General features: G+C 47.8%; 1 protein-coding gene across 6 annotated transcripts in view; it reads left to right on the top strand.

The window, feature by feature from the left end:
* The window catches only part of LOC102012257 (lipopolysaccharide-binding protein), a 30,775-nt gene extending 7,693 nt beyond the window's left edge, over nucleotides 1-23,082 (top strand). The window contains exons 6-16 of one of the 6 annotated variants that reach the window (XR_001235614.1): nucleotides 3,200-3,263; nucleotides 4,927-5,018; nucleotides 5,490-5,666; nucleotides 13,880-13,939; nucleotides 16,047-16,214; nucleotides 17,635-17,702; nucleotides 18,188-18,230; nucleotides 20,067-20,130; nucleotides 20,951-21,027; nucleotides 21,113-21,317; nucleotides 22,700-23,082. Coding sequence is in view for 1 of the 6 variants with exons in the window: in XM_005392536.2 (XP_005392593.1) it covers nucleotides 3,200-3,263; nucleotides 4,927-5,018; nucleotides 5,490-5,666; nucleotides 13,880-13,939; nucleotides 16,047-16,214; nucleotides 17,635-17,702; nucleotides 18,188-18,230; nucleotides 20,067-20,130; nucleotides 20,951-21,027; nucleotides 22,700-22,744 (858 nt within the window). In the remaining 5 variants the exon portion in view is untranslated. The remainder of the gene's footprint in view (nucleotides 1-3,199; nucleotides 3,264-4,926; nucleotides 5,019-5,489; nucleotides 5,667-13,879; nucleotides 13,940-16,046; nucleotides 16,215-17,634; nucleotides 17,703-18,187; nucleotides 18,231-20,066; nucleotides 20,131-20,950; nucleotides 21,028-21,112; nucleotides 21,318-22,699) is intronic. The other 5 variants (XR_001235615.1, XM_005392536.2, XR_001235616.1 and 2 more) reach the window with 5 other exon arrangements.
* The last annotated feature ends 2,252 nt before the right edge of the window (nucleotides 23,083-25,334 follow it).

The following is a 25,334-nucleotide window of genomic DNA, read 5'->3' as shown; positions in this document are numbered from 1 at the left end:
TCTCTCTCTCTCTCTCTCTCTCTCTCTCTTTCTCTCTCTCTGTCTCTCTCTCTCTGTCTCCCCCGCCCCAACCTCTAGTCTGGCTTTGAGCGCCCTCTCGTGGTGGAAGAGGGATTAGCATGCAGACCCCACAACACAGCAAGCTGTACCCTTTCCTGATTCTCAAGTTTAAGTGAACTTGAGAAACGTGCCAGCCTCTTACTTAGACACGCTGTTGCCACATTGTTATGCTGATTTACATGCCCATTTTGATGATGGTAATAATAATGACTAGTGATATTATATAATACTCGTAAAACATTACAATTAATCATCACAGCAGTAAAGTACTATAAGAATTATTGCCTTGGTAGCTGGGCGTAGTGAGGCAAACCTATGATCCCAGCACTTAGGAGGCTGGAACAGGAGGATCGCTGTCAGTCCAAGTCCAGCCTGGGCTACATACTGAGTTCAAGACCAGCCAGAACTACACAGTGAGATCTTGTCTCAAGAAAAAAAAAAGTATTGCTTTGGTAAAGGAATGAAGAACATATCACAGCATAACTTATTTATAAAATAACAAGTGTTATTCCTCGAGCCTGTGCTTTGGCTGGGATCAGTGAGCCAAGCCCTTTGTACTCACAGCCCTGCTGAGCCAAGACCTCAACCTAGGAAGCAGGTGCCATACTCTGCATGTGACAGAGAGGCTCTGAGCAGTGGGGTAACTTGCCCAGTGTCACCTGGCTGTAAGAGGCAAGCCCAGGATTCAGCCCTTCTCAAAAAGGGGGTGCAGAGCCTCTTATGCCAAAGGCCTTGGAAGGGCCAGGTGTCTTGGGAGAGCCAGAGATCCTGCCTATCCCTGATCCTGTTATCAGAATGGCCTTTCTGTGCCAAAATATTATAGCGTAGCTCCTTTTAAAAGTGGCTGGCTGATTAAATGTTACCAGGTTCTGGGTTGTTCACCTCTCCTTCTGGAGTAGATTCCAGGTTCTTCACACCTTGAACAAAGAACTGAATGAAACTAGCAAAAGCCAGTGGCAAGGTTTATTTGAAAAAGTAAAAGTGAAGAGTGAGAGAGAAACTGGTTCTGCAGAGCGAGCTTGGGCAGATTGGAGGGAAAAGCAAGATAAAAGAACACCCTAGGGAAAGCACGGTGGGCTATCATGAGGCAAGCCATGATAACAAGCCTTCTTGCTGTCTATATCCTCTTATGCTGTCCAGATCTTGAGGAAACTCTCGAGAATTTCTAGGTCCAGTTCCTGAGAGGGGATGCTGGGAAGCTGTACCTTAGGCTGACATCAGGTCTTCGCCACCCTCTTGAAAACCTGCTGGAGTTCTTGAGAAAAGTCCACGTGCAGGGCTTTGGGGACTGTCCTGGGCATGTTTTCCAGGATCTTGTAATTAGCAGGTCAGGCCTGCTTCCCCAGCCAGCTTTGCCACCCCTGAATCTCCTGTGTCAGTCTGCAGGCCTTCAGGGTCTCTTTCGCCTGAGCTCTCTTCCCAAATTCTGGTACAGGACCTGGATAATCCCCACTCAGGGTGGGTGCGGTTTCTGAGCCAGAGGTCTAAGCATAGCTCCTCTCTGGGGGTAAATACTGTCTCATTCTCGTCCTCCCTCCAAGCCCCTGGGAAGCACTTGGCCTTGCCATTTTATCCCGTGGTAGAGGACCACAAACAGAGAGCCGCTGCAAAGGTCACACAACCAGTGGAGACCGAGCAGGATTTGACCCCATCCTCGTTCTGCACCCCTAACAAACCCTGCCCCCGCCCCCCAGGAGACCCTACTGTGCACCTGGGACCAAGTCCCCCAGACCCCCCTCCCCAATCCATCAGTCCCCGAAGGAGTTCAGGGACTTTGGGGTGGTCTAATGAGACGTTGTCTGAAGGAGGACAGAGGGAATGATCCTAAGTGAGGCTAAGAGGGGTTTCTCAGTGAACCTCCGCAAACGCTCCTTCCCGCCCTTTTCTTTACTCTCCGGCAGCTCCTCATTGCCATCCTCCCCTCCCAGAACACGGGGCAGCTGCAGAGGGAGGTAGATGCAGGCCCTCACCTGCCCAGTCCTGGCACCACCCTTCCCACCACCTCGTACTTAGCTGTTGCTACTCACCCTTAAGATTGCCCTTAAAATGTCCGCTCCTCTGAGAAGCCATCTGCAAGCACCCATAGCCAGTGCCCCCACAACCCTCTCAGCCATAGCATACCTGGAGGCATTGCAATCAGTGATAACTGGTTAATTAAAAAGTTAAGCTGAGGGCTCTCTCATAAACACGGTTATACACTAATCCAAGTGTTTTAAGATAAAGTAAATGAAAATTCTTTTGCCATCTTTTGCCCCAGGATGCAGAACTACTCTTTGGAAACAGCTCCTGCTTGGCACTGCTTGGCTTTCTTGCCTATAAGTGAGCTGCCACAAATTCCACTGCTTTAGCCATGATGAGAATTTAATGCCACTTGCAAAACCATCCCCGTGCAGAAGACGTCTAGATTTTTATAATTTCTTTCTCCTATGATTTTTTGTTGTCATGTCCAAATTTAACTGCCTACTTTAGCATCTCACCTTTCCAGAATATTTATCTTTGATTTTCTTAGAAACACCTCTTTTCTCAGTCATATTTCATTGGTTTACACATAAATAATTCAAGTGATCACAATAGCAAATACAGCAGGCTTGGAAACATATTTCCATCTCTCGAGAAGCATACAGCTCAGTGCGTGGCAATAAATAGTGTGTAAGTAGCTTACAGACATGACCATTCGGTCCTCTGTGGGCACCAGAGGAAATGGGACACATTGTATATCCAGCTCACCTTTCACTGGTGACCGTTATGAAGGATATATTTCCTATGCATTCATGCGTGTGACTATTTCTAGTTGCTATTTAGTGCTGCTGTGGCTCTCTGACGTCTGAGAAGCCAGAGCTTCCCAAAGAAAATGTCTTTGAATGGTGTTGTTTCCTGTGTTGTCTCCAATCTGGGCCCCTTCACCCAGCTCAGATGCCCGGGGTTGGCATAGACTTTGAAAGTCTACTGGAGTCCATACAGGGGCCTTTTGAAAATCATTTCTGTTTACTTGGTGCCTGGCACGCGATAAACATTTGCAAAGACTTATAGAATCAAGGATCACTGAGACAACAGGTGACATGTCCCTCAAGTAATTATCAGAGTGCCAGACTGAAGCTGAGAAGCTCATTCAGCCTTTCTCTTCCCCTTTTTCCCCCAGATTTGTGAAATAGTTGAGGAATCAGTGACCTCCGACCTACAGCCTTACCTCCAAACCCTGCCGGGTAAGGTGCCCACCCACCCAGGGACACTTTAGCTCCATTAATTTCTACGGCAGCATATTTGTACCTTATAAAACATTAAGTAGGACAGACATATAGAAAGTAACAATTTGAAAATCCATGTGTTTGGGCTGGAGATGTAATTTAATGGTAGAACAGTTGCCTGGCATGTGTGAGGACCTGGATTCAATCTTCAACACAATAATCTCTTTTCTCCCCAACTGGCCAGGAGGTGAGCTCTGTTGGAGGGTATATTTTCTTTGCATGTACAAATATAAATCTACATAAGCATATGGCTATCCATTCTTGTATGTATCATGTTTATTCATGAGTATATGCATAATTATGAGTACATATCTATTAGTACACACAGCACTAATAGATATATTGTTTTGCCTGTAGTTCCTTTTAAATCCATGTACCTTGGAGAGCCTTCTAGATCAGCACACATAAAGTGAAGGCATTTTAGAAAACTTTTTATTCATAGAGAAATGTACTCAAAACATAAGTGTGTAGCTTAAAAATTTTTTTGCACATGGAGCCTATGTATAGAATCAGCTCCCAGATCAAAGCAGAACCTCTTTGGGTCCCCTTCAGTCACTACCTAGCCTCACAGGCAACTTGTTCATCTTTAAGACGTGAGGCCAGTCACACTGTTCATCCATTCTCCTTGCTGTTGGTACGCACTGAGAACCCTCCCCCTACCAGCATCCACTCTACCGTGGAAGGCCATTGGGTAGTTTCCACTTTACACCATCCTGAGTTGTGCCACTGTGAATGTTCCAGTACCAATGGCGTGTGTCTCCGGATATACACCTCGGAGTGAAACTACAGGCCACGTGTGGCGTGTTGTAGGTCCTACCAAAGAGTTGTCCGGAGTGGCACTGGTCACAAATCTCATTGGTTCCTAGCTGGGCTGTACTCCATCCTGTGGGTGTGTCTTCATTCAGTAGCCCCAACCAAGGGACATTTCAGGTCTTGCATCCTTTGTTATTGCGCACAGGCTGCAGGAAGCAATTCATATTTCCTCCTTTGCTTATGCATATGAATGGGTCTCCGGAGTAACCATTTACAAGTGGTGTCCCCGGACCCAGGTTGCACACATAACGTTTGGAGAGACAGCGCCTGACAAACTGTCTGAGACGTTCTCTGTGTGGTGGTCCTTTGGTCCCTAGGCCCCCATGTGGTATTAAGAGGCCCTTCACGGAGGCCCAGGCTGCCCAGCCCACCTAGTGTGCGGGAACCTGCATATTTGCCAGCCTATGGCCCTGGGGCACAGAACCCAGGCCCTGGGACTTGCCTGACCATCCTGGTTATTTGCCTTAGCACAAAGCTGCAACAGAAGCTGAAGGTGTCACGCCTGCCAGACCAGGCTTCTGGTGTGTGTGTGTGTGTGTGTGTGTGTGTGTGTGTGTGTGTGTGTGTGAAACTGCTTAGGTCCCAGGCTAAGCCTAGCACCCCCACCACTGCTAACCTCCCAGGAGGACAGGAGAATCCATGCTGTCTCTCTCTTGGAGAAGCAGTTCTGTGGCCCAGGTCTGGGCTGGGTGGGGCGTCCTTAGGCAAAGGGTGGGGGCTCTGCATGGGTCGGCCAGAGCTCTTGCCCCTTCTCCATCAGCTGAATACCATGTCTGGCCCCTAATCTTGTTCCTGCCCTGGTTCTCAGTCACAGCGGAGATTGACAGCTTCTTAGATGTTGACTACAGTTTAACAGAAGCCCCTCAAGCCACAGCCCAGATGCTGGATGTGATGTTTAAGGTGAGGGCTCTGGAGCATGGCCTGGGGGTTGCAATGCCAGGGCAGCTCACTCCTGGGCCACTGATCCAGAACTTCAGATCTGTGCTCACCTCCCTGCTGGTTGCTGCTGTGTTGAGAGCAGGGCGCTGTGGAGGAGGCAGAGCCACGGGGGGGGGGGGGGGGAGCAGGAGTCACCACCTTCAGGCCTTAAAACTGCTCCCTTCCTCCTCTGTCCCCTCCAGCTGTGTGCCCTGCAGGGAGGCCAGTCACAGCTGGCCCTGAGGGACAGAGGGGCTGGCAGCCTGTCCTGTGGCTTCCTGAGATTCTGGGGGGTTTGCAGTAAGAGCCAAGGAAACCTCTCGAGGGGCAGAGTTGCAGACCATGGCTCCTGCCAGTGTCCTCCGCCAGGGACGCAGCAGCCACTGCAGCTCAGATGCCCAGCCCTGCGACAGACTGAAAAGTTCAACTGGATCCTGTTCTCTCTCTCTCCAGGGAGAAATTTTCCATCATGACCACCGCTCCCCAGTTGCTCTTCTTCCTCCCGTCTTGAGCCTTCCAGAAGATCACAGCCAGATGGTCTACTTCGCCATCTCCGACTACGTCTTCAATACTGCCAGCCTGGTTTACTACCAGGCCGGGTACATGAACTTCTCCATCACAGACGATATGGTGAGGATGGGGCAAACTAGGGCTCCCCAGGGACAGCACAACTGACCCCTGCTTTCATCTTTCCTCCCCACCCTTATTACATCAGTAAAACCGTAACTTAAACTAAGAAAAAAAAAAATCAACACCAAGAAAAACATAAGCCAGCACAGCTTCCCTTTATTACTTTGGCTACCAACAAGCTTAAAGCCAAAGTTCTTTCTCCTGCAGAACAACTCTAGGTGGCAGTTTGTCGGTGTTTTACTTTTTTCTTAGTTTAGATCTGCTTTTCTAAATGGTATTTCCTCTTATCTTGATTCCTGGAGGTTTATGAAGAATATTTTAGCAAATGAGGCAAGATAATAGATGTACAAAATTATAAAGAAAAAGAAATAAAGGCTAAGGGAAAAGTAGAGAACAATTATGAAAACATTGGGCCCAAACATTGATTTTTCAAAAATCACAAAACTGTCTGGGAGTTTCCTTGTAGCCAAAGCAAAAAGGGTACATGACTTAGGTGCTTCATAGTGAAAAGAAGAGACAAAGTCTTCCTAACAGTCAGCTCTGAAACAACTGTCTGCAGTGGGACTTTGTGTACGGGACATTCGCATCTTTAGTGTATGTCCAGTTTCTTTAGCAGTTCTGGGGTTTAAAAGGCTGTTTCCTACAGTACTTCAGAAAAATTGAGGTCTCATGAACAATGTCAAGATCATGGGGGACACGGTGCGATCTACTTGGTAATAATCAGGGACTATCTGGCCGATGGATGGGGAGTATTTTATCCTACAGATAATTGATCTTTCTCTCTCCCTCCCTCTCTCTCTCTCTCTCTCTCTCTCTCTCTCTCTCTCTCTCTGTGTGTGTGTGTGTGTGTGTGCATGCTTGTGTCTATGCACACATAGGTAGGACCCACTGTGGTGCGCACACACACACACACACACACACACACACACACACACCTTTTTTAGTGGGATTGTTGCATAGAGGAATGGGACACCGAGGCTTTTCTTTTACTTGGCACTGCTTTCTTTTTTTTTTTATTTTAAAGAGTAGAAGAAGGATAACATAATAATAGGGGGGACTTAGCAAATTACAGACAAAATGGTAGGAAATTATCAATGGTTATCGTTTTACATATTATTATCTACAAAATAGTTTCTCAGGAAAACAAATAGACAAATAATAGTGAGTTACAGACAAAAGAGGTAGGAGATTATCAAGAGTTGTTGTGCTATACTTTGGTATCTTCAAAGTGAGGCTTTTCTTTTAGGAAGCAACTTTATTTGTGCTGGCACAAGCTCAGCGGGCTAATACCTAAAAGGTTGAGCTCTGATCATGGCGGAGTTTTGCATTTTATGCAATTTTTGTGCCTTTGTCTCCCTGAAATAAAAACACAGTAACACACTGTAGCCTGATTGGGTACAGTCTATGTTACAGAGCCCTGCTAGAACTGTACATGTGTATCTAGAAGCTAACTGTGCAGTGCTGCCTTTTTTTCTTGAGAAGGCCCTCACAGTATTTCTTTAGGAGAGCCCACCACGTTCTCCCCTTTGAAGCTCAGACCTCCTGTTTTGGGTCAAAGAGCATCATCTCAGTTTAAAGGTTTATATTTTCATCCTGTGGATGGCCTTTTGTTTTTGACTGTTGCTTTAATGAAGCTCAAGATAGACTATATAACCAGAATTAAGCAAACCCACATGATCAAAAGTCTAATACCTATGAGAGTTTTGAACCACCTGAGAATTGAAAATCATCTTCTAAACAACTCCCTGGGATCCCAAACTTTTCAGGTCTGGACTGGGACATGAGAAATCTTTTTTATCTAATCTGTAATCTCTGGTATGATTACATATCTAGTACAGTCTAGTACAGATTACATATCTAGTACAGTCGCTGGGTCTTTCTTTTCCATCTATAGATCTGGATGCCAATTTGGATGCCCCATTACCATCTGGAATCTCTTGGGTTAATGATGGTAAAATTAACAGGGTTGTAGGCTTTTGTCTGACAATCTGATGTAGCAGCACCCTTTGAAGGGGTGCTGCTGTGCCTTCTTTTTCTCAAGTGGCCTATGAAACACAGCTCCCCCTGGGGCACAAAAGCTCAGGTTTTCTTCACACATGTACTTGTCATTGAGTCAGTATTCCTGCTCCCAATCCAGGCCTCCTCACAGTACATCCAGGCCTTGGGCCCCCTATAACAAGTGCCCACTTTGTTCGTATGACAGATGTCTCTGGGCCAATACTTATGACTACACATACATCAAAGTGCATTTACGCTGGCTGTTTTAGGTTAGTAATTTGTGTCTGACTGACCAAGGCCCCTCCTTCTCGGTAGACCGGACTTTTCTGTGTGGGTGGGGAAGGCCTCTATGCACCCTGAGAAGGTATACACAGAGACTCACAAGTACGTGTAGCCATGAACTCCGGGAAGCTCAGTGCAGTCTATAACCACATTTTCAAGCGGGGCTCCCCCAGCACTGCACTCCAGGAACAACCTTGGGCCCTTGACTCGGGTGTTGTGGGCACATCTTTCACATTGCTCACACACGACTCAGGCTGTGCTAAGAGCCGTGGGACATAGAAATGCTGACCCATGGCTGTCTGGCCCATACAGGTGTCTCAGCGAAACTTTTTGGCAAAAGCTGGAGCCAGTGCCTCGGGACTGTTACCTGGCCATCTTTCAATTTCTACCACCCACCTGGGAGGTAGCTTTCATTCTTGGTCTTAAACCAAGTACTCTTGTATCGTGAGTAATCGAGGTTCCGTTTTGCCAGTGGACTAGGGAACAGTGCGGCAGCCATAGACCTTGATTTGTTGTTTTTCGGAGGCTGGGAACTTTGCTTTCTGGTCTGCTTTACAGTGTCTCTGGGCGGCCATGGTGTCTCTTCTCTGACATCCTGGCGATAGCTGACTGCCGCTCTTTTAGGGGCCCACACAGCATCTAAGAGTTTAAGGATTTCTCTGCCGTATTTTAAGACTTTTTCCTCTTGAGTTTATTAGACCCTTTTTTATACAAAGCTCTATGTATTGGAGGGTGGTGAAGGCACATTTAGAGTCTGTGTATATATTAACACATATCTCTGCCGCCAGTTGGAGGGTGCAAGTTAGCGTGATAAATTTTGCCTTTTGTGTAAAGGTCTGCTTTGGCAGAGACTTTGCCTCAATGGTGGAATTTAGGGTGACCACAAAGTGCCCTGCAAGGTGTTCTCCCTCTTTTACAAAACTGCTACCATCAGTAAAGTAGTCAGCACTGGGGTTTTGTGGGGGGCTGTTCCTCTATTCTGGTTGACTGGAACATACCTCATCCATGGCCTTCATACAGTCGTGATCTGGCTAGCCTGGCCTGAAAGGCAGGAGGATTGCCAGGTTCAAGGTCTGCACTATTTCTAGGTGAATGCTTGGGTTTTCACATAACATCCCCTGGTATCTGACCATCCAGGCATTACTTGGCCAGTATTGTCCTATGTACTCCAGTAATGTCAATATTGAGTATGGCACTTGGACTGTCAATTCTTGTCCCATAGTCAGTTTGTCAGCCTCTGCACCAAGAGGGCTGTAGCTGCAAGTGTTCAAAAACAGGTGGCCTGCCCTGAGCAACAGAGTCCAGTTTCTTGGAGAGGTTTGCCACCGGCCGATGCCATGACCCCAACATCTGGGCTAAAACACCCACTACAGTGCCAGTGCACTTGCTAACGTACAAGAAGAAAGGCTTAAGCTTAGTTACATGCAGAAGCCCCAGGCCGGGTGCATTGGTGAGGGCCTGTTTGATCTCTTTAAAGGCTTTTTGCTGTACCTGGTCTCACAACAGAAGTTCTCATTTTCTCCCTTTTGTTGCCTCATAAAGGAGTTTTGCCAAGACCAAAAAGTTAGGTATCTAGATTGTACAGACACCAGCACCCCCAAGGAGCTATCAGACCTGGCATCACGTTATCAGGACTAAGATTGAGCAAGCTGTCTGTTTCCTCTTGGACATGAGTTGGAGCTGCCCCTGTGACAAATGGAAACAGAGGTATTTGACCCTCAGCAAATTTGGGCCTTTTTCCTAGAGACCTTGTAGATGGCCTCCCGTAGGACAATAAGGAGCTGTCACATTTTTTCTATGCAATCCTCTCGAGACCTTCCAGCCAGCACCAAGTCATCTGAAGCAGTACACAGCCATGTTGGTCCACCAGGAAAACTTTTAAATCAGCAGTCAATGCCATATCGAAAACGATCAGGGAATTTTTGAATCCTTGGGTCAGCCTTGTTCAAGTCAGCTGGCCATTGTCACCATTTTTTTCTCCCACTGGAAAGCAAAACTTGGCTGACTCTGTGGGGCCAGGCAGATAAAGAAGAAGGTAATTTTGAGGTCTAAACATGTAAAGAAGGCAGCTTAGGAGGGGATAAGACCCAGGAAAGTGTAGGGGGTTGGGACACCTGGGTGTAGCATGACAGTGGCCTGGCTTACTGCTTACAAATCCTGAACTGGCTGATAGCCACCTGTGCCCGGCTTCTGAACTGGCAGGTGTGTTCTAAGGTGACTGGCAAGGTCTACAGATTCTGTAATTCAGAAGCCTCTCCAGTTGTTTCTACATCCCAATCTGTGCCTTGCTAGGGATGAAGTATTGTTTTTTGGGGGCAAATTGGCTCTGACCCTGGCTTTAGTTTTATACTACTAGAGGTATGTCCCAAGCTAATCCTGGTGGATTGTCATCAGCCCCATACTCCAGGTACTTTTGAAGGAAAACTCAAGTCCCTGATGTGGCTTTTTTCTGAGACTGTAGAGGCACCATTTTTCTCCTTAGGGAATCATAAGTGCCATGACTTTTGCTTCTGGCCTATGTAAAGTCAGAGCAGCCTGTCTGTGCAAGTTCAGATTTATTTGGGCCTGTAACTTTCTCAACAAGCCTAGATCCATAAAGCTGTGGGACAGTCAGGGAAGTAGAGAAATTCATGAATGACATCACGGCTGCCTAAATTGCATCTTCGGGGTATCAGGAAAAGATGATGTATTCGGTTACCTGTGGCCCACACCATAGTGGTCTGTCTCTGTGAGAGGGGGTGCAGGAGTTGGGTCACTACAGAACTCTCCACCCTAGTCAACAGATGTCCCCCTACATTTATTCAGACCATAGGCTCTTGGGGGCCTAACAAAACAGAACCCAGTCTGTCCTAGTCCTCTTTATTCTCTCATGGTGGTCAGCCTATAAAATCATCCTCTGTCACCCCACGTGGCCTCTGAGCTGGCTGGTATTGGCCCTGAACTACCTGACCTCTGTTCTCTTGTTGGGGCAGGAGGTTCATCCAGTTGGGGCATTCATTCCTCTAGGGTCCACACCTGCAGCAGTGGGCACATTGGTTCCAACCCAGCTTTCTCTCTGGGTGGATGACCCCTTCTGTCAGCTTCTCCACTGGTCTCCTCCTTGTCCTCCTCACTGGCTTCACCCTTTGCCCCTGGACATGTCCTCACAGAGGTGTCCTGGTCATTCCACCACAGTGGTTGCAGCAAGTCTGCCTTTTGCTTTATATTATGACTGTCCTCTCATCGGACCTCCTGATCTCTGTTGACAAACACCTTGTGGAGACCTCCAATAGTTCTCTGGCATTCATCCCAGTGAAAGCCTCCAGCTTCTGCAGTTCATGTGGGCTATCGCTCTGAGCTTGGCTGACAAATGCCACATTTACCATCTGTTGCTTCTCAGCTGCTTCTTGGTTGAAGAGGGTCTACAGACGGAACGCTTCATATAGCCTCTCAGAGACCTGGCTCAGGCTGTCTTCCAGCCCCTGGAGTACCTCTGAGGTCTTGCTCACATTCATGGCCCTTTTTCCTCCAGCCTTCAGACCATTTAGAAGGATCTCTTGGAACTGTTTGATCAGGCAGAGTCCTCCTTTTGCAGGTCCCATTGGGGATCTTTTCCTGGAAAATGGCTATGGGCATAGCCTGGAGGTCCAGCATTCCAGCCAGGGGATTTTCTTCCAGCTATCATAGGTGGCCGGAATAACCTGTTAATGCTCCTTGGTGTTGAACAGGGTCAGAAGGAGCTGTTGGCAATCAGTCTCTGTGGGTCTATGGGGTCTGGATAATGGGCTGCATCAAGCCAGTCATTGCCTGGGGTTTCTCTGTATAGGAAGGCCTGTGATTTTTCCAGTTAAGGAGGTCAGCAGTGGTGAAGGGTTAGTACACTAACACTCATTCACCTCTCTGGATTTGCCCTGTTGGTTATGGTAAAGGGGTCCCTGAGTCTCTCAAGCAGCATTTACGTGGCTCGTGGGTGATGCCAGAGGGTCAGTCTGCTGGAGGGGTCCTATCAATGGGTGCCCACCAGCACGTGAGGGGTCAGAATAGTGGGGCAGGGGAGGTCACTGTTGGAGGGTCTCCAGGGAGGCCTCAGATGACAGTGAGGAAGCAGTGATCCCTGGAGGGCTGACCAGCTCTGATAGGGCCTCTGCGGCAGGTGCAGTGGGTGGCAGTGGCAGGGTGGATACAGTGGGCTACGTGGAGGTGGATCTCCTGGTTCTCCAGACAGAATCGGTTTATTGGACTTTGGCTGACATTTGGAGGTAGCTGAGGTGGCTGGGACAGGGCCAAGTCTTGCCAACAGTCAATATAAGGAAAGTGATCAGGATGGTCAGGGTCCCCCACAACAATCCTAAACACTCGGCTAATTAGCTCCTTATCAAGTGAGCCCTCAGAAGGCCAGCTTACCCCAAACGACAGCCAGTCAATTTCACAGAATGTCCAGAGTCTTTCGGGACTTAGCTTAATACCACAGTCACCTGAATGTCCTTTTAAAAATTCTTTAGCGTACACTCCAGGGGAGTTGGGTTACTGTGCTTTCCACCCATCTCTTCTCCCTAGCAGACACCTTCCACACACAAGAGAGGAAAAGGGGAAAGGGAGAGGTTAACGTGGAGAAGATAACACACTCGCTCTGTCTGTCTCCGGCCACTCTCCTGCGGGAGATATTTGAGGCGCCTCTCAGCATCGGCGAGCTCAGTAATACCTGGTCTGGATCAGACTCCCGAGCAAACCTGACGGACCATAAGCTGTATGAGGTCACCACAGAGCCTCGATGGACGCTTCACACTCACTCCTTTGGTCAGGTCCAAACCTTTCTGCCGTCCCTCTCAGTCACACACAAACATACAACTCCAACTCGCTGCCCAGCGCCCAGCACCTCAGAGTGGCAGCTTCAGTTTGATGAAACTTACTTGGGCAACCTTGGAGGAGATCAGGCGCCCCCTTAGCCTCTTAGGGGCAGGTTTACCAAAATGAACCAGGGCGCTTACCAATCTGATGGGAAGCACTCCCTAAGCTAGTCCCTGAGCCTCACGGGGTTCTGTTGTGCACCTGGGGTCCTCACCCCAGCACATAGGGAGAGGCTCGTCCTCCCTATGGATCAAACCATCCCTTGGTGCCAGGTGAGGTCAACCCGAAGCTCCAAGGTTCACACTCTGGGTACAAAAGAGGTGGAAATGCCTCCTCTCCAAATCCTGGACACGAGTTCCCAAGAAATGTAGTGGGATTTTGGCTTAGAGAGATGAGACTGAGTCTTTTCTTTGTTTGCTTTTAGGTAGCAATCTTATTTGTGCCAGCACAAGCTCAGTAGGCCAATACCCAAAAGACTGAGCCCCGACCATGGCAGAGTTTTGCCTTTTATACAATTTCTGTGGTTTTGTCTCCCTTAAATAATAACACACTAACATATTATAGCCTGCATGCGATCTAAGTTACAGAGCCAGGCTAGAACTGCACATGCGTGTCTAGACCCTAACTGTGCCATGTCGCCTTTCTCGTTCTGAGAAAGCCCTCACCACATTCCTTTGGGAGTGGCCCTGCCACACTTTCACCTGTTATGCTGACACACCCGCGCACACCCACCTGGTGCACCATGTGCCAGGCCCTGCCTGAAGGTGGGGACTATTATAATCCAATTTTACAGAAGAGGCTCAGGAGAAGAAAACAGGCCCCAGGTCACAGAGCAACACAGCCAGGAGCCTATGCCAGTTCTTTGTGTTTATAAATCTCACCCTCAAAGACCCTCTGAGTGAGATGCATACGTCACCTATAACCCTGGACCCCAACCAAGCCTCAGGAGACTTGTGTGCTCAGCCTGGGGTGAATCCAGGGTAGGCATCTCCTCACCACCACAGGAGCCCCTCTCAGTGAGAAGTACCCATCCTCAACACCCTCCACTTTCCCCACTCTCTTCCAGCATCCGCTCCCTAAAAAGTCTTTATGTCTCTTTGTTGCAGATTCCGCCTGACTCTCCCTTCCGACTAACCACCAAGTCCTTTCGAGCCTTTGCTCCCCGGGTAAGGTGCCCTCAGCTTTTCACGGGCACAGACTGAGCTCCTCTGACTTCCAAGCTTTCTCCAAAACCTGTGTCCCTCTCTGCTTCACTGAGAGGCAAAAGGCCAGCAGGGAGGCCCCAGGGAGCCACAGGCTGCAGGCTCCCTTCAAGTAGCAGAGGCCTGAGCGTCATGTCATGTGGAACCATGCAGGTGTTCCAGTCTTCTAATTTTATTTATTTATTTTTTTTGGTGCTAAAAGTCCTAAAGAATGCTGACATGTTCTATAAAGGCTGCCCCATTTAATATCATCTAACAGTGACAGAAGGCTTACTAGGGGCCAGGCATGCTGAGGGTGCTTTAAAAAATTATTTTCTGAATGGAAAGGAAATTCTCACAGCTCACTAGTTAAATGATATGAAAGGTTATAGAATGGAGGGTCTCCTAACCACTTCAGCTACCTGACACCCAGTTTCCATCGGGAGTCTCCCAGTAGCATAAGATTATGTGCATCCTTCTTTGACACTCTACATACATACAGAAATAAACAATCTATACCAAACATGCTGCATCTTTCCCCCATTTTTATGCTAATGGGGGTATATTATACACCATTTTGGATATTGCCCCCCTTCTGTACCTGGGACACCCTTCGGTGTACACAAAGAAAGAGCTTCCTGACTTTTCCCATGGGATCTGACCTGCCAGGGTGTGTGTTAACCATGGCTGTCTAGCCAGTCCTCCGTGGAAGGACACGGAGTTTTTCCCAGCCTTTTGCTACATTCATGTTGCATGCACTAACTAGCCCGGTAGCTCTGACACTGCTGGGCCAAACTCTTCACGTACACTCCCTCACTTAATCCCACAGAAATCGGCCAGTCCTCTCCCCAAACCTCCAGGTTTCCCGGATGCAGCTCAGGCAGGAGTCGTGTTTAAAATGCACTGCAGAAGGCTTGGTGGTGGCTGAAGGCAATTAGAATGGTGGGAAAGATTTCAGCTTCTGTGGCGGGTCATGTCCTTCCAGACAGCACCACCTACACGCCTTTTCTCTCCCTAGAGCCCACCATATTGTCCCAGGCAGCTTCCTTAGGAGCATCCCTTGACCACACCCTGGCCCCAGTAGTACTTTCACCCCAGAAAGAGAAGTTCCTCCTCCCTCTTCCCATCTGCATCAGAACCACCTGTGAAGAAGCAACTCTGCCAACCTCTCAGTAAAGCATTTTCCTCCTCAGCCTTCCAAACTCCTCCCATCTAGAGCAGGGTGTAGATTTTACATTTACACAACCACCCAAAGGAGCAGCCTTGGGGCTGGGGATTTAGCTCAGCGGCACAGCGCCTGCCTGGCAAGCGCAAAGTCGTGAGTTCGATTCCCAGTACCAGGGAAAAAAAAAAAAAGGAGCAGCGTTGTCCCAAATTAAATTCTCTGCCCTCAGAAAACTGAACACTTTTGAAATGGCAGAATCTGGCTGTGTCCTAGTTTAAAAACAAGGCTGCGTGGTGTTAGCACACGCTGTCTCCCAGGTGTGCTGAGGGCATGGAGAGACAATGGCTCCCACCATTCCCCGGGGAGGGGAAGAGCAGCTTGATCTTTCTGGGGAACGGTTGGCAATACCTGCCCAAAGCCAGGCACCATAGCGCATGCCTGTAATCCCAGCACTCAGGAGGATGGGGCAGGAGCCAGTCTCGCTACATAAGCTCAAGGCTAGTCTCAACTACATAGTGAGATCCTGTCTAAAAAAAAAAAAAAAAAAAAAAAAAAACTGCCAAAAGCTTCCTTAACGCCCTGCCCTTTGACCCAGGCACTCCACCTCTAGGAATGCTCTCCTGAAAATAACAGCCAAGGGCACTCAGGGGAGCGGTCAAAGTAATGGCCAAACCTTGGGGACAACTTTGTGCCCTGTAGAGCTGGATCGAGCCAAGAAGGACTATATACAGTAGAATGCAAGTGAACCATGAGCCACATGGTGGTGACAGATGGATGTCCAGTGTGCTGTCAAGAAAAAAAGGCACAGAGCATTTTGTGGGGAATAAAATCAACCAAAAAGGCTTCTCAGCTTTAGGTGACTTCCTTATGACTCTGCAGACATACTTATTTTCTTGTCTTGACATAATCTCTTACTTCTGTCCCTAGATAGCCAGGCTGTATCCCAACATGAACTTGGAGCTCCAGGGAGGAGTGGTCTCTGCCCCACTCCTAAACTTGAGTCCTGGGAATCTGTCCTTGGCCCCCCAGATGGAGATTGAGGGCTTTGTGCTCCTGCCAGACTCTGTCAGAAAATCTGTCTTCCGGCTTGGTGTGGTAAGGTTCACAGCCTTTGCAAATGCTGTTCCCTTTCCCTGCATGCTTTTCACCACCTGGCTGATTCCTCTGGGTCTCAACTGATATATTACTTCCCCAAAGAGCCTTTCTATCTTTTTTTTTTTTTTTTTTTTTTGGTACCAGGAATTGAACTCAAGACCTTGCACTTACCAGGCAGGGGCTTATGCCACTGAGCTATATCCCTGGTCCCAAGCCCTTTATCTCACTTCTTGCCATTTTGTTGTTGTTGTTGCAGCTCCCCATTGTTTTTCTTCACAGGGCTTTGTTACCAAGATATTTAGTATGTAGCTACTTGCAGATTTATTTATTTAATGTAGGTACCTCCTTCTGAATCAGGGCTATTGTGGGGAGGAGGGTATATGGATGAATCTTTGTTGTGTTCTCTCTGGTCTGTATCTATATCCGATGCGTAAAGACTACATTTCCCAGGCTCCCTTGCACTCTGACATCCAGCTACAGTCCACCATTGGGAAGTAGGGTCGGGAGAATGGAGGTTGGGAGGAAGGAAGAAGCCAGAATATTATTTCTCTTGCTTTGCCTTGAGCAAGAGACTCTGCAGGCACTATGTATCCTCCAAGATGGCTCTCACTATCCCAACCCCACCCTCTGTTCCTATCGTCTGGGGTACAGCTTCACCAAATTTTTTGTTTCCTCATAATTCTGTCACTTGTATAACCAATTCTTTGCAGAAATTGCCTCCACATTCAATATTGAAAGTGGTTTTTTCTTTCTTTCTTGGTTCTTGTTTTGTTTTGTTTTGTTTGGGGTACCAGGAGTCGAACTCAGGACCTTGCGCTTGCCAGACAGGTGCTTGTGCCACTGGGCTATATCCCCAGACATTTTTTTTCTTTCTTGATGGACCACAACTAATAAAGAAGGGATTTTAAGTCCTCAGGGTTGCTGCTTACTAGATGCAGAGCTTCACTTTTTTGTGTTAGCCTAGAAACTCAGCAAGTCAGATCTCTGAAAGTGGGCCATTCCTCTCAGAGGGTATATCTAAATTTGATAGTGCTGCTATTGTCATCAAAATTGTTTTTATTGTTCATGTATTTTTAAATAAAATATATTTTATTACTATTATGACTAGAGCGGAATCTTGGCCAGTGAGATAGCTACTAATGATCTTTTCTTAGAGTTCTCCAGGGATAGATACACTATGCCTTCTCTTGGTAGTCTGTTCGAAGTTTAACTGCTAGCAGAGTCAGCAATTTCGAGTAAAAATGTTCAAGGCCAAGTTCAGACATTTATTGAGTACCTAAAATGAGCCCTGTGGGAGTCTACAATCTACTGGGGAAATCTCCTGCTTCAACTCACTGAGTCATTTGTTGAGAGCAGACAGCTCTCCCTGTCCTGACAACCTCCATCATTTACATCTCTTTCCTTCCACCGGCTTTTTCAGGCCACTAATGTATCTGCCACGCTGACCTTCAACAGCAGCAGGATTACTGGGATCTTGGACCCTGGAAAGTAAGCCAGCTTCCTGTACAGACTGTGGTGCTCTGTTAGGCCCCATCTGGACACTACAGCTGCTTTTCTGAAGCTGGGGGTGGGGAGGAGGATTTGATGTGATCCTGTTGGTATTAGAGCCCACCATTTGGGAGTATCACTCCAATTGACCCAAGCGTATTACCCCACCGGCCTGCCCCCCAACAAGTTTCAAATTTCTAAATAATTCATACAGAAAAGTACTGCTTTTCCTTAATTTATGAACTTTGGAGATCAATATTAACTACCTGAAATGACAAAGATTGAGCTCCTTTATACTCCTCGCCTCCCCTCTGTCAGTCTTCCCGATGTTGCTGTGTTGTGGCTTTTAGTTACTTAATCATGTTTTTCACCCCACCCTACCCCTCCTTCTCACCCAGCGCTGTCTCCTTCCTAGGGAGCCCCTTTGCTTAGCCTTCCCATGGGTATAAGGCTCACGTCTAGGAACCGTCTCTGATTCTTCCTAGGTTACACGTGGAACTGAAAGAATCCAGAGTAGGTGTATTCAATGTAAGTCTTGCTTGTTTTTACTTATCATGTGACTAAGATACTAATTAATTTAGAGTGTTTACTAAGCAATGGCTGTGGCTCCTATAACAGGAACTAGAAAAATAGAACAGATCTCATTTCTGCCCCAGGGAAGTATAGAACTGCTGGAGTACCCAGGGCATAGGGCCAAGAATAGTTATATCCCAACATACATTAACATACGCCTAACTTGCCTATTACACACAGTTCTTTGACCTGCAAGGAAAGACTGTCAGCTCAATTGTCTTAAGCACAAAGGAAGCATTCATAGGGTCATATAATTGAAAAACAACAGAAAAAAACAAACTAAGGCTAAAAATTTCAGACATAGCTGGACTCACGTGCTCAAATGAGTGCATCAAGAATCTCTCTCCCTCCGTTCCACCTTCATGAATTTTGGCTTCATCCTCTGGAAGCCTCTATAGCAAACCACAGGGTTTCTTATAGTTTCACTTTTTGAAGAAAAAAAATACAAAATGAAAAGACTCCCTGTGCTAGCTCTCACTCTCGGTGGGGCGCCTGTTCGTGTGTTTGTTTATTGGAGAACTGGGATTGAACTGAACTCAGGGCCTTCATACTGAGCTGCCCTTTTTTCTCTTTTGAGACAGGGTCTTGCTAACTGCCCAGGCTGGGCTTGAACTTGCAGTCCTTCTGCCTCAGACCCCTAGAGTGCTGGCATTACAGGGGTACACACCATACCTGGCTAGGGGCCCATTCTTAAGACACAAACTGTGACTGAAAGTTGAAGAAGATTAACAGCCAGCCACGGGGCTCATATACACTCCTAGAGCCAGGATCTGCAGTCGGCTACCCAGAACACAGGGACTAAGAGTGGAAAGGAGGGTTCCCAGGAGAGAGGGTCTGTGTTACTAAAACAAGAGGAATTGAAAGCCAGGAAGGCAAAACCATGGAATGATTCTCACAAGGAGAACAAAGCAATGAAGCGGATGGCCCCATATGAAAGGAAGAAAAAGATGGGAAGATGTGGGGGAGACTGAAGTTATGAGGAACTTTCTGGAAAGGGGTGACAGCACTTCCCGGGAAGAGATAGTGGGCTTTGACTCGAGGTCATTGCCTTTCCCTTCACCATTCATGATGGCCTCCTCTGATAAAATTCTGACCCTGCTGTCCAGCCTCTAAGTCACTTTGATTCTGTGGCCCTCACTTTCCTTTCCTGCAAAATGAGGACATTAATATGAACTTCATAGCCAGATGTGCTGGCACACACCTATAGTCTCAGCTACTTGGGAGGCTGAAACAGGAGAATAGAAAGTTCAAGGCCAGCCAAGGGCTATATAGCAAGACCTGGCCTCAAAATAAAAATTTTTAAAAGAGCTGGGGATGTAGCTCAGTGCTACAGCACTTGCCTACCACACACAGTCCCCAGAGCCACAAAAAAATTAAAAAGGAAAACAGTTCTCTATGCGTTTTAAAAGTTGTGTTTCATAATTTTTGTAGAGATGCCCATTTTGTTCACTTAACTTTTAAAAAATTACACAAGTCACCAGGAAACTATCTCACTGTTTGAAAAAATTAAATGCTAAAGATACGGTAAAGGCCAAGTGGACCCTTGATGTTCTTCCTAAAGGAAGACGATGGGCATGTAGCCTTGCAAAACAATTCTATTTATTTGCATACATATAAATGCGCACTTCAGATTACTTTTCATTTATAAATAGTAGCAAGCTAGCGGTATCTATCTACAATCTGCTCTTTTCATGACTTTGCCCAGTCAGCAGGGACAGAACCACTGGGCCATGTTTGTTGGTGGGCAACACTGCCTGCATGTCACAGTGTACCTCTCCTTTTCTCCACCAGGTGGAGCTGCTGGGAGGCTTCCTCAACTACTTCATGGTCAACAATGTCTACCCAGAGGTCAATGGTAAGAATCAACATGGATTTTCCAAGTCAAAAGTGTCCCTTAGTGTTTGAGAGAAAGAGAGTTTGACTTAGAGTTGAGAGTTTGACTTAGGGCTCTCTTGAGGGCCATGTGGCTTTGAACAAGTCAGTTCTCAGCTCAAGCGGCCTCCCCGTGAGATGGGATGTTGAAGTTGGCCTCAGGGTCCTTGGCGGCTTGGGTGGAGGTGGGGAGCTGGAATAGCATCTGGCGCACAGCGACCTCCTCTTGAGAGAAAAGAGACTCAGACAAGTGCCCCTCACACCTGAAAGTGCAGGGGAAAAGCTGAGGACAGGGTTAATACTGAGAGCACAGGGCAGCCACCTTGAATTCATAGATGTGCATTCACTTTTCCCAGGCCATTGCTTGACTGCTTAGGCAAAAAATAGAGAATAAAAGCCCAAACCCAGTTTCCATGAGGTGCGCCCTCATTTTACTGCAACAGAAAGCAGGGTGGGGCAGAGGGCAGGGAGGAGACACCCACCTGCTCCTCACCCTGTGTGTCCCTGCCCCATACTTGTCATGTCCTCCACAAGGCACCTTGGCTCCTGGCTTAGACTCTCTTGCCAGCCTTGCTAGGCTCAAATCCCAGTTCTGCCACTTTCTAGCTGTGTAATCTAGGACAAGCTACTTGGCTACTCTGTGCTTCAGTTTCCTGATCCATAAAATGTAATAATAATCATACCTACCTCATCATCTTTGGTGGGCATATGCTGTGTAGCGTATGCCAAAAGCAAAATCCTTCAGTAAAAATTTGCCTGTACTTGTTTATCAATGCATCTCTTTCAATGCTGTGGACCTGCAGAGAAACTGGCCCAAGGATTCCCCCTACCTCTGCTAAAGCGTATTCAGCTCTACGACCTTGTTTTCCAGATCCACAAGGTGAGTGGGTTGAGGGGGCTTAGAGGATTTGCGGGGTGGGAGTTGGTTAGTCTGCCAGGTTTCAAGGCCATCACTTATTGGGCAGGACCAGCCCCCCGCAGCTGGGAAAGCTGGACGCGGCAGCAACCTCCAGGAGCTGCACTATCCCACCAAGCCATCCCAGGTCCTGTGGACATGGCACCTCTACTGGGACAGCAGGACTATGGTGAAGCTCTGAGACCCTCCCACAGGAGAGCTGCAGGGACCTCAAAACCAGCTCATTTTCAGAATAGGAACCAACTTGCCAGCAGGTTAGGTTCTGAAAGCCAGTTATTAAGGTTTAATAATTATTTCTTAATTATGAAGTGGAAGAGCTAGATTATGTGTTTCCTGCGCCGCCTGTTTGAAACACGTGCTATAACCCCACACACGCTTTTGAAAATTAAGTACAATTTGCATTTTGTGATACTTCTTTCCAGTCTTCCTCCACCCAAGATTTTCTTAACTTTTTTGGTTTGGTTTGGTTTGGCTTTTATACTTCCATTGCTTATGCTGTTTCCCCTACACACGCGCATGCACGCACACACACACACACACACCATTTTTATTTTAGTATCACCCCAAGGCTGGTCCCCTTGTGTAACCTGGTTTCCACTTCCCAGCACTAAATAGCTGTACATGGTCCCATCCAGCAGATGGACCATAATTGACTTAACTATTTTGATACCAAGACACATGCCTCATTCTTCACTATCCTAGCCACTGTTCTGACCAAGTGTTCTGTGGTCCATCTGTGCCCCCATTTCAGCTTAACTTTCTTGAACAGCATCTCCCAGGGGAGACAACCGGGCCGGCAGAGGTGTGAGCACCACAGGACATGCTGTGCCATGCCTGGCCAACAGGCAGGAAATCAGAACTGTTAAGAAGATGGACGGCTGGGGAGTGGGTGGGAACGTAGAAGCACTGGTTGGGTATTATGTTTGAAAAACAAGTGTTTGGAGCTCTTTTGGGCCTCAGGATACTTAAGAGTCAGCTACTGTTGAGTGCTTACAAGTGGAGCCAGACAAATCATTACTCAAAGTGAAGGCCGTGTGACAGTTCACACAGTTGGTCTCAGTCTTCTCCTCTGTAAAATGGAGTGAAGCCCTTCCCAGGTTTTGGTGAAGGCAAGAGGCCAATAATGAAAATTTATAGGTCCATGTTTTGTACATAGGAAGATTTATTACATATTATCACGTTCATTATAATTTTAAGGTCAACTTCATCCATTTTTCTGGCTACCAAAGGCACAGGTTGGATCAGTGGCTGTGGGCAGAATTAGATTTTTCCTTGAGTTCCAAGTTCCTGCCCCTCTGGGTGATAGAAGCTTAAGTGCAGGAGAGGAAACCGCAGCAGCTCACAATTTTTCATTCGTCACCAAGGAGAGAAAATTTAGGTGATACAAATGACACTTATGAGGCCTGCTAAAGAGCCACAGCTTGGAAAATGGCAGATAGACTGCTGCCTTGGAGAAGGTAGCTGGTATAAGCCGTGCTTTGAGGATCTTGGGGCTAGGGGCACAATAGCGATTTGTGCACTGATCTGGTTTCTGGCAGCTTGCATTTCCCAAGCCAGGGGCTCCCTTACATCACAGGTGCATCTTCCTGAAGTAGAGGCTGCTCCTCGCCATCCTGAGTTGTCTTGTTTTTCCTAGGACTTCCTGTTCTTGGGTGCCAATGTCCAGTACATGAGAGTTTGAGGGCAAGAAGAAAGAGGGATCTTGGAGGCCACAACTGGATCTGTACATACCAGATGTACTGCGCATCCCTGGAGATTCTCAGAGGACAGAGATAAGGACACTTCTTTCTCAGCTCTGGGGTGAGGTCTGCCTGGCCCCTGCTCCACACACCTCCACACCCAGCCCTCTCAGACCCCAGACTTTACACTCTGCTTCAGCATGGACCGCCTCTCCCAGCTGACCTGTGACATCTTTAAGAGCACCCCATTTTTTTATTCACTATCTGATCTCCATGTCTAGCCAAGTGCTAGCACTTAGTAGGTCCGCAATAAATATTTATGGAATGACTTGTGAATGAATTACTGGTGTTCTGGCTGAACCTCCTTACAGCTCACCCTTGTTAGGCTTTGAGGCTGTTGGGCTGGTACGCTCCAACTGTGGTCTTTGATGGGTTCCTTCTCTCATTATAATTCCTTTAGAATCGCCGTGGCGCCACCTGCTGGAGGCTATGTGCCATGGCCAATATGGCACTGGCCACTAGAGGCCATGTGCTAAGCCCTACCCTTCTTCATCTGAGTTATATTATGAGTTCCTGCTCCTCTTTGTAGTGTCCTGTTTCATTTTCCCACCCAATGCTGGAGTGCTACGTCAGCTGGTCCATCCCCCTAATCCCCGCCTCCAGCCTGGCCATATATTACCATTGTTCTCAGCTGGGCCCCCCAGAAGATCCACGTTCCCCAACCCCACTCATCTGTGGTCTTCTCTGTGCCCATAATAAAGGCATGTTATTGTCTTATTACTTTCTAGCGCCGGCCGAAATCTATCAGTCTTCAGGGCTGAACCTAGACCGCACTTCTCTTTTTTGTCAGCCACCACTGTAGGCGCTCCACACACTGCTCAGCCTGGGCCCGGATGCTCATCTCCACTGTCCTGTCTCAGATCAGAGGCCTCTTTTGACATCTGCTCGCTTCCTTGCGTCTTGCTGCAGACTTGGGAGCCAAAAGCAAAACCCAGCCGCCTGCTGCTTTCCCCATTAAAGCTGGTGTCAGTTGTTGGAAATGGAGCCAAGGAGGGTTTTGGTCCAACCCAAATAAAAAGCTTATCCAACTGTTGCTTATGAGCCCCATGCCTGGAGGGAAATGCCATGATTTCTACTTACTGAACAATGAGCATTTGATCAGACTTAATAAAGAGTCATTTTCAAGTTATGTAGTTATGCCCCCAGGGGCTGGGAGTCAGAAGGCTCTGCTGATTTTTATTTTAGTGTGTTAATGAGCAGATGGATAATTCACAGGGAATAGACCCATTTACCCTGTGTGTGATCATGATGGGTTCCAAGATAGAACTATGTCATCACCCAGCTGGTGGCAGGGTGAGCTGTGGCTTCACTATCTCTCTCCTCTTTTGTTCTGTCCACCACCATCGTCCATCCCTGGGGTAGAGGGGAAGGGTGTAGCCTTGGGCATGTGGCCTTGGGCAGCCACTCCCCCTCAAGAACCTTGTTTATAAAAGAAGGATGATGGGGACTGCAACCACATCCCAGGGCTGGTGTAGGGACTCTGCTAGGTAATACAAGTCAAAGGCTTTACTTAGCCAGCGTGAGGACTCAGAGCTCATTGCAGGGGAGTGCTTACTGAACATGGGTGCTTACTCAGCATGAGGAACAGAGGCAGTACAGACCCCACTCCAGTCCTTGCTGTTAGCAGTGCCTCAGGTATGGTGACAAGAGCCAGGCTTGATTCCACTTTATCTGCTTTGGACCCCTGCTCGAGCATCTCTTAGCCTCACAGGATGTGGCTGGGAATAGCTCATTCCCAGGCAGGGTGACGAGAGACCTGAAGGGGTCTAGCTTCTGTGAGTGTACAGGGCATAACGAGGTCCTGGTAAATGGCTGACACAATGATCACCGTTTTACTTTGGGCTCCCCAGAAGTGGACCTTGAGACAAACACAAGAGTTGGAGCAGTTTATTTGGAAGACCCTAGGAAGTCCCATGGGAGTGGGCAGTGAGCTAGAGAAGAGAAGGCAGCCTGGTGAGGAACAAGTTAGTCACTACTGTGGTGCCCGGAGTCTAACCTCCAGAAAGCTCCCAGCACCACGTAGAGCGTACCTCATTCCACCCATGACAGTAAGCGCAACCACCTTGTCCCAGTGTCACTGGTTAACAGAGTCATCACATCCTGCTGGGCCAGATCAGAATAGTGCTGCTGGCCCTCTCATGCCCTTGTAGGGCTAACACCCTAGAGTCCATGCAGGCACCTCAGCATCCTGGACCGGCCCCACCTGTGCAGAAGGACTGACCTTGGTACAGGGAGTTCCAGTGCCAATGACCAGGACTCTAGGCTGTTAAAGGACCACGGAGGGCTTTGTAGATTTCATCCTCACAGGAAACTAAGACACCGCCGTGGAGAGCATCCTCTTGGCTATGACATGCTCCTCCCCTCTGCTCCTGCTACATTACCCATGATGACCTGCTCAAGACCTCCAACCCCAGCAACATTCTGCTTTCATGGTCCTCACACCTAAGCACAGTCCACCATCTTCATCAGAACCCTCTTACCTTCTCGCCTCCTCCTTTCCCCACTCCAGCCTGGGACCTGGGCTTTGGCGCC

This window comes from Chinchilla lanigera, unplaced genomic scaffold (assembly GCF_000276665.1).
Source record: "Chinchilla lanigera isolate Chin_1 unplaced genomic scaffold, ChiLan1.0 scaffold00044, whole genome shotgun sequence".
NCBI lineage: Eukaryota > Metazoa > Chordata > Mammalia > Rodentia > Chinchillidae > Chinchilla > Chinchilla lanigera.
Note: the sequence above shows the minus strand (reverse complement) of the source record. Positions and strands in the feature narration are given on the sequence as shown.